This window comes from Carcharodon carcharias, chromosome 7 (assembly GCF_017639515.1).
Source record: "Carcharodon carcharias isolate sCarCar2 chromosome 7, sCarCar2.pri, whole genome shotgun sequence".
NCBI classification, from domain to species: domain Eukaryota; kingdom Metazoa; phylum Chordata; class Chondrichthyes; order Lamniformes; family Lamnidae; genus Carcharodon; species Carcharodon carcharias.
The window spans coordinates 40,111,520-40,120,936 of record NC_054473.1 but is presented as its reverse complement, the minus strand read 5'-3'; the positions used below and the strand labels follow the sequence as shown (position 1 = coordinate 40,120,936).

At 40.8% G+C, this 9,417-nt stretch overlaps 1 protein-coding gene across 1 annotated transcript in view; it reads left to right on the top strand.

The window, feature by feature from the left end:
• The window catches only part of il17rd (interleukin 17 receptor D), a 91,518-nt gene that overhangs the window by 23,303 nt on the left and 58,798 nt on the right, over window positions 1-9,417 (top strand). The window contains exon 2 of the mRNA XM_041192357.1: window positions 8,831-8,867. Coding sequence (XP_041048291.1) covers window positions 8,831-8,867 — 37 coding nt within the window. The remainder of the gene's footprint in view (window positions 1-8,830; window positions 8,868-9,417) is intronic.

Below are 9,417 nucleotides of genomic sequence, written 5' to 3'. Positions count from 1 at the left end.
GAGGGCCAGGCTCGTGCTCTGGGGACAGGGCTTCAAATCCCACCAAGGCAGCTGGTGGAATTTAAATTCAATTAATAAATCTGGAATATAAAGCTAGAATCAATAATGGTGACCATGAAACTATCATCAATTGATGTAAAAGCCTATTTCGTTCACTAATATCCTTTAGGGAAGGAAATCTGGCATCCTTACCCAGTCTGGCCTACGTGTGACTCCAGGTTCCACAGCAATGTGGTGGACTTTTAACTGCTGACTGAAATAGTCTCATGAGCCATGCAGTTCAAGGGCAGTTAGGGATGGGCAATGAACGCTAGCCTTGCTAGCGATGCTCACATTCCATGAAAGAATAAAGAATAAAAATGAAGTTCCTTCCATTTGTTTCCAGGTCAAGGATCGTCAGGTCACCTGGACTAGTATTGCTTAATATCTAACATTTATAATCGATTCCTTTCCAGTTGATACTTTTAAAAATCCTTTTCAAACATTATTAAAAACAATTACAAATTCTTTTAACATTTTTAAGTAATTACAAGTTTTCCTTACTGTTACTGCGTCCGGGTCAAAGGTCGTCATGCTTGTGAAGGCTCACGTCTTTAGGGGAGTCTGAGGAAATCTAGGAGAAGATGTTCTTTTGATTTTTGCAAATTCCTCTGATTTTATTTCCTGCAGAAAATTTGATGCAGGTGTTGTATGAAGGAAAACGTCAAATTTCAAAGCTGTCCTCAGCATATTAACCTATTTAAAGACCTCACTATGTTTTTAAAATAACTATGTTTTACTCCTAAGCCAAATCCTCTTCCCAGTGTGCAGCTGTTCAGAGCAGAATCCAGTTTGTAAAACTGAATGCAAAGCAATGGCTTTTGATACCCTGCTGCCTTTGTTGTAGATAGTATTCCCAGTTAAAATGGTCCCAGGTGGTTTGCATTATCCACTGTACAGGCTGGAAAATCTTGTTGAAATTGCGTATTCTAAATAATGTGTCCCTTTTGAGACTGCTTTCATGGAAGCCAGAAAGCAAATTGTCAACATAACATCCTGAAAATATTCAGTGATAAATTGGGTCCTCGGTTGGATTTTGTATCTGCTTAAACTAGTGCTGTGTGTAATTTCAGAAAAACTGGTGGTTCCGTTTATACCGGTTAATCTTTTCAGCATAGAAAAAGGTTTGACTTTGAAGGACAACTGTTAATTAGGGAGATCTTGAGTTGAAATATTGCTGTATGATTTCTAGAATGTTTTTCGATACTCTATTTAGAAGTTGGTTCCAGGTTCCTCTGACTCAGTAAGTCACTGGACCATACAGATTAAGAAGTTTCTAGGTCACCCCCATATTTCTATTGAGGTAACAGGTCTAAATTGGGACAGAGGAGGGGCATCTCAGTTGACCTCAGTCACCCTGGATTGGGAAAGAGGAGGAAAAACTGAAAAGGCTCATGCTGTTGCAATCCACTGATCCTTCTTGGAAATGCATGTGTCTAGATGTGAAGTGAGGGCAGGATTGGACTTGGCTGTGATGACTTACCATCATGATTAAATAGCTTGCTACCACTAGGTTAAATCATGACCATTTGAACAAGGTCCTGGATGATGCCTATGCAACCATATCCAGCAAGAAATCAATGTCTCTAGGAGAGGTAATAAAATTGGTAGGCAAAAAGTTGTGGTGGGGGAGGGAGTGGTGCTGGAAAATAGTCCTCCTGCGAATGCTGAAAACAGTTGCTGTGTATTCACTGTGTCTTGGGCAAGGGGATGACCTCCCCACCACCCCCCCAAAGTTCTAATTTCTGACAAAAGCAGCTTGAGTTTATACAGCATTTTTTTTTACATCGTGAAAATGTCCCAAGATAATTCATAGATGCATAATCAAAACATCTGCACAAAACAATACAGGGGATATGAAAACAATAAAGGGGATATGGGGGTGGGGGAGTGGGCGCATGGGGGTGGTGAACAACCAAAAGCTTGGTCAAAGATGATTTTAAGGAGGGCCTTAAAGGAGGTGAGGAAAGGGTTTAAAGAAGGAACTCTGAACATGGGGCATAGTCAGCTGAAGGCAGGCCACCAGTGGTGAGGCAAAGGCTAGAGGGACTGTGCAAAAGGTCAGACAGAGCATTGGAAAGTTCAGGGAGAGAGGGTTGTATGGTTGGAGGAAATTAGTGATAGTGATAGAGACAGACAAGGCTATGAAAGGATGTAAGCAAAAGGATTAAGCTGGTAAGACTGATGAGATGGTTGGTGCAGGATAGAATATGTACAGCAAAGCTTTAAAAGTGCTGAATCTGCAGAGGGTGAAGCAGTCAGTGCTGGCCAGAATAAGCAAATCTAGGGACAAAGGGTTTCAGCAGCAGATGTGAGCTGGCAGTGGAAATGACCTGATGTTATCAAGGTGGGAATAAATAGTCATTGCCATGGAGAGGATTGTATGATTGCAGCCTCAGTTCACTACTGAACAGGGGTGCTGAGGTTGCAAATAGTTTGGTGAAGATAGGGAAACAACTGGAATAGTAAAGATTTTAAAAAATAAAAACAAAAAACTGCGGATGCTGGAAATCCAAAACAAAAACAGAATTACCTGGAAAAACTCAGCAGGTTTGGCAGCATCGGCGGAGAAGAAAAGAGTTGATGTTTCGAGTCCTCATGACCCTTCAATAGAACTGAGTGAATATTAGGAGAGGGGTGAAATATATTTCCTTATATTTCACCCCTCTCCTAATATTCACTCAGTTTTGTTGAAGGGTCACGAGGACTCAAAATGTCAACTCTTTTCTTCTCCGCCGATGCTGCCAGACCTGCTGAGTTTTTCCAGGGAATTCTGTTTTTGTTATAATAAAGATTTTGCTTGGGGATACGAGCATGTAGGCTATGGCCCCTGAGACACTTCTTAGATGCTGACTCTTTCTTTCTTGTGCGAGCCTACATGGGGACTGTTAGCAGAAGACAAGTGAACTGAAGTGTGTCACAGCTGAACTCACTCCTGCCTTTAACCACTGGACATTCATGCTCACTTTCAGTTTTTGGATAATGATAATTTGAGGTTTATTATAGCATTCCCTCCCTCCCTCCCTCCCTCTCCTCCCTCTCCCTGTAACCTCTTGGGTTATGTGTTTCAGTAAGTCACCAAATGGTAAGGATTCTCATTGAAGGAAAGCAAAGTTTTCATCCTGTTCTCTATCATATGATTGTCACAGCCATGTGAGAAAAATCACTCATCGGCCCATGACACAATAGCAAGAAGGATGCTATTGTGTTGATTCTGAAATATAACCAAGCTCCTGGAAGTAAGACGAGCAGGCAGATAATAATGCAAGGCTATGTGTACTTTGAAATCTGCCCCATATTAAGGAGTAACTCAGCTGCCACTGACTGAAAGAACCTCATCCCTTCTGCAACACTAGAAGTTAAGAGGTGCAATTTGTAAGCAGTGTGGCTGATAAAAGAACTGGAGCAACTGCAGTGCATGACTTTATAAAACAAGACACATTTAAGCTCTGGATTTTGACACCTGAGAATTTTCCAACATGCTTTGGCTTTAAACATTAGCTTAAAAAAAGTCAATTTTCTGGGAGAAATGGCAGATTTTTCTCACTGTTACCTGGCAGTTTTATGGTTCCTGAATGAAATCTTTAAAATATGGTGCATAATGGTATACCACAAATTACCTGAATCTTCCATGACATTGTCCAGCTGATGTAGATCCAGTTGGTGGGATTATTCAGGGAGTCATTGGAAGAAGGCAGGGTTTTGTTTCCTGTTTATCTACAGGTGATACTTACAACAGTGTGAGAAAATCTGTCATAAGAATCCAACATAATAGCTATTGTGATAATTCTGAAATATAACCCAGTTTATGGAAGTAGAACTGTAAAATGTACTTGAATTGTTCCATGTCTACAGTTGAAAACCAGTGATTGCATTGCATCAAAATGCAAAGAACTTATTGTTTTTGGTGGGACTTTTTGCAGGTCTGTTATTAAAGACTAACAAATTCAAATTGCGATGTGCCAGTACTGAAACTAAGGACACAGAGCCCTATTTTCTGACTTGTGTCTTATTTTAGAATTACTTGCAATGGTGTAAACTTCTTGGGTGTTCAACTGGATGAATGGAAACTTCCTACGATTAAACATTGGGAAGACTGAAGCCATTTATTTCTGCCTCTGCGCCAAATTCCTTTCCTTAGCTACCGCTTCCATCCCCCTCCCTAGTAACAGTGAGATTAAACCAGTCTGTTTGCAACCTTGGTGCCATATTTGACCTTGAACTTGAACTCATCCAAAACTCTGCTGCCCATATCTTAACACGCAGCAGGTCCTGTTCACCTATTACCCCTGTGCTCACTGACCTAAATTGGCTCCTGATCGAGCAATGTCTTGATTTTAAAAATTCTTATCCTTGTTTTCAAATCCTCCCATAGCCTCACCCCTCCCTATCTCCGTAATCTCCCCCAGCCCAGCAATCGTCCAGTACATCTGTGCTCATCTAATTCTGGCCTCTAACATCAGGGATGCTGTAATCTTGCCAACATTGGTGGCAGAATCTTCAGTTGCCTAGGTCCTAAACTCTGGAAATTCCTCCCTAAGCCTCTCTGCCCTTGCATTGCTCCTTTCAGGCATTCCTTAAAAATTACCTCTTTGACTCAGCTTTTGGTCCTCTGACCTGATATCTCCTTATGTGGTTTTGTGGATGCCCTGAACTTAGATATAAAGACAGCCTGAAAGCCAAGCTCAGAGCTTGCAAGCTGGATCTCAGTACATGGGAATAAACAGTCTTGGACAAACCCAAATGGAGAAGCCTCTGCCATCAAGCGATTTTGACATTTGAGAAGAACAGAGTCAAGTGTCTTCAGAACAAGTGAGCGCAGTGCAAAACCAATGCCTCCATCCCTCTAACACTGACTTCATATGCAGTATTTGCAATAGGTTATTCAAATCAAGACTTGTTCTAATGTCATACATGGAGCAATACCAAAGTAGAATGTATATCATTCTTTTTGCTGAACACCCATTTGTTGAAATGACAGGAGAATCCATCAGTTTGGTCTCATATTTCACTTTATAATGCTCCTATGAAGTGCCTTGGGACATTTTAGCACATTAAAGGCAACATATAAATTGTTTTTGCAACTGCACAAATCCGGGCTGGCTGGTCATCCCAGTTCTGACTTGAGCCTTGTAGATAGTGGAATACGTTTCGAGGATCAGATCAGAAAATAATTGCTATCACAAAGTGTTGACTTTTGGCCAGGCTCTTTCAGCCATATTACTGACATAGCTGATGCAGTTCAACTTCTAGTTGGCAATGACTCCCGAGGATCCTGAGATGATGTTATTGAAAGTTGTGGTATTTGGAGTTTTTGGTGAATTCAAGTTTATGGAAGTTGGGAGGCCAGCTTGGAGTGCACTGGAATAGTTGAGTTTAGAGGTTATAAAGACATGGATGAAAGTTTCAGCAGCAGATGGCGGAGGTTAGGGCAGAGACAAGCGATGTCATGGAGATGGAAGCAGGTGGCCTTGGTGATAGTGAGGATATGGGATCAGAAGCTCAGTTCAGGTCAGGTCAAATGGAATACCAAGGTTGCAAACAGTCTGCATCAGCCCCAGACACGGGCTAAGAAGGGGAATGGAATAGATAATTAGGGAATGTCAGATGCCGAAGATAATGGCTTCAGTCTACCAAGTGTTCAATTGGAGGTATTCTTTGCTCATCCAGTATTGGTTGTTGGACAAGCAGCATGCCAAATCATAAGCAATGGAGAGTTTTCTCTGGGCCACATACTGTCTCACAGTGCTTCAGATCTGCCACCACTTTGCTCCAAAAAAAAAATCCTTCACCTTGTTGTTCTTACAAGTTATCATTACATTTCCAACCACCCTTTCCTCTCAAATCCTTGAACATGTTGTCATCTCCCAGATCTGTGCCCAACGCTCTAATCTTCGCAATGTTATCAAAAACACTGTGTCACTATCACTGTAATCTGACAACACCCAGTTCTACCTTACCAGAATCTCCCTCAAACCCTCCACTAAGTTGTCAGGCTGCTTGTCTGGTATTCAGCACTGGATGAGTAAAAATTTCATCTAACTAGTATTGGGAAGACCAAAATCATTGCCTTCACTTCCTACTGTAAGCTTTGTTCCCTCGCCACTGACTCTATCCCTCTCCCTGGCAATTGTCTTGAGGTTGAACCAGACTGTTTGCTACTTCTGTGTCATGTTTGACCTGAGTTGAGTTTCCAACCACATATTCAAGCCAACACCAACACTGCCTATTTTGACCTATGAACATTGATAAATTCAGTCCCCGCCTCAGGTCACCTGCTGCTGAAACCATCAGACATGTCCTTGTTACCTCTAAACTTGATTAATCAAATGCACTCTTGGCTAGTCTCCCATGTTCTACCCTTCATAAATTTGATCATCCAAAACTCTGCCTATATCCTTACTTGCAAAAAAACACATTTTCCCATCACCTTGAGCTTTCTGATGTACATTTGCTCCCAGTTAAGCAACACTTTGATTTCAGGAAAAACAAACCATTCATATGTTCATAATTTTCAACTAAATTAATATTCTGGAAATCTATGGAAAACACATTTGAATCTTGATGCACCATGCTTGCTTTATTGTTATTAGAAGTGTCACCCTCAAGGTCTTTCTAAAAGAGACCGGAGGTCTTTCTGAAAGAGACTGGTCGAACAGTTGCACTTGAGGCTTGATGGATACAGAGTGTCGGCACAATGCAGTCGTTGGTTTCTTCCTGACATTTAAACAGAACATTGGCTTCTGCTTGGTCAGAATTTTAATTTAAGCCAAAAATGTGATATGATAGTTTGAATTGTCGATATTTATGAAATGAACCGAACTACCATCATCTAAGAGTGTAAATGAATGCAGAAAACTTTACTTGTGTAAAATTTGATTGAGAACAGATGTCTTCTAATTGAAAGCATACAGTAAATGAGAAGGTTGTGTTGATGCTCACAGCTTGTATCTGGGTGTACAGAAAAAAAATGTCCTGTGATTGCACTCATTTAATTAGAGCGAATTAGTTGCGTGGTAACTCTTGAGTAGACACAGCTTTCTTTTCAGGTTTTCAAGTGCAAATTTTCTTATCTTATCCAGTGCAAGTGATACCCACATTTTAACATTCTCCTCAATTTAAATGAATGTCATTTCCTTTTAGCAGAAATGTTAACTTGTGGGATGGGGGAATTCATTTGTACACTAAATCCTCACTTAAAGTTATGGCTGTGTTCCTGAAAAATCATGACTTTTAAGTTAAACATTGGTTAAGGGAACCAATGTCAAAATTGTAGTTGGTTCCTATAGGAACTTCCTTATCAGGAAAAAACAAATATTAAAATATTAGACCTCTTAAGTTGAAATATTTTACATTGCTAAATTCCTACTTTGGTAATTGAAATGACTTTTAAAATAAGTTTAAAAATATAAAGGAAAAATGGAACTTTCTACTTGCAGTACTTCCTGTTCACTGTGGATCCTGCTTCCTGAACCTCCCGCTCCCTGATACTCCTGAGCGCTGCAGATCCTCCCCCTCCCCCTTGCCCACCTCTGAGTTGTGGCCTCTCCCTGTTCTCCCACCTCCAAGTTTGCCAAACCTCCCACTCCCTCACTCATGCTCGCTGCTTCCCTCTCCTGGACCCATCTTCCCGTTGAAGATTCAGATACGATCTGAAGTCGGAACTCCAATGTTGTGGAAATGCGATGGGAGCATTCAATAAAAACATGGATGTAGCAGCCCCAGCTTGAAGCTTCTGCACCATTGGTACACGTGTTGCCACAACATCGGAGCTCCGGTTTCAGCTTGGATCTGGATCTTCTAAAGGAATGCAGAACCAGGAGAGGGAGGCAGTGAAAGGGTGCGTCAGGGAGGGGGAGAGGCCACAAATCTCAGGTTTTGGGCGTGGTGCGAGGCTGCTGTAAAATGATGCCAATTGAGTCATAAGAGAAACGACATTAAAACGAATCTTGCGACGATCAAGTTTATAGGCCCCCATTAACTTAATGACGTTAAATGAAACAATGTTAAGTGGAGCAACATTAAACAAGGGCCTACTGTATTGTGTATCAGACTTTTGAACTGCATCCTTTATATTTTGCCTTGCAGCAAAATCCTTTTACAATTTTTAATTGTTTAGCCATGGAGCTACTATCTATAGTTGAGCAATATATTATATAAAGCTAAAGAGAACAAGTGAGTTTTACTTAAATACTTCTCCATCTCATTAATTTCTTTTTCTATATTCAGTTGCTAACAACTGTTGTCACTCCCTTCAAGTAAGAAGATGGTGTGGGTACATTGTATTTATATATTTCCGGGCGAATTGAAAACACAAATATTGTGTGATCTAAAGCTGCTAAAACACTGCCACTGAGAATATTAGAGTTGAATTTCCATGGAGACAAGGATTTAACCTGGATCTAGTTGAGACTGCTGATATGATTGTGTTCCTGCTGCTTTAACTGCTAAACATTGAACATTAAATTATCTTTGGGCCATATATGGAATGGGGGAGTATAGTTAGTGTGGACCCAAATGAGGGGACCTATAGGATACTGTATTTCACTGGCTGAAGAACTAAATTTAAGAATTTTCTGGTAGGGCAAATACACCAGTGGATTTCAATTATCTCAAAGAGCGTGGTAATGATGAAGCTCTGGGCATTGAGAGTGACATTCCTGTAACCAACTGAGCCTAACTTGCTAGCAGGCCTATGAACACACTGCAATTTTCATGTTAAGCTATTAAATCATTTCAAGGATGTAAATTTTTGGTAGGCCTCACAGTAAACTTATTTTTTATCTTCCAGGATAACGGCAGAACACTATCCGACTTTCGATATGAAGGTAAGGTCGTTCCTAGGTAAAGATTGATTTATTGCAAGCCAGCTTTTCTCAAAACTCCCCTTTTTTTTATTATCTAATTTTTCCCGCCAGTATTCTTTTCCTTGGTATCTGATCCTTTTTGGCCTATGGTTCTATGTGCACTGGGCAGCCTCTGGCATGCTACCCTAATGGTTATTGTTCGTGTGAACATTGATGGTATTTATCAGCAGGCTATTTAGGTGAGACTCAATTCTCTCTTTGATCAATCCCCATTCATACGTTGTTCAACCAGAGGTCCAAGCATAGAGTTCAGAGGCTGCCACCCCCACCTACTTCCCTGCCACCCTCTCCTCTCCCTAACGCAGGGGCACTGTGGCCAATTATGACACCCCTACCACATTTCGAGTTGAAATTGACTAACTCAGCACAGCCCTCTACCTTTTTGAAGAAAGGTTGTTGAAATTCTAAGCATTAAAGTAAATGTTTAATTTTGGAATTATAAGGACAGAAGCAAAGAAAACGCCAATTTTTCTGATTTTCTGAAGCACAGTTTTAAACCTCTTGTCTGATA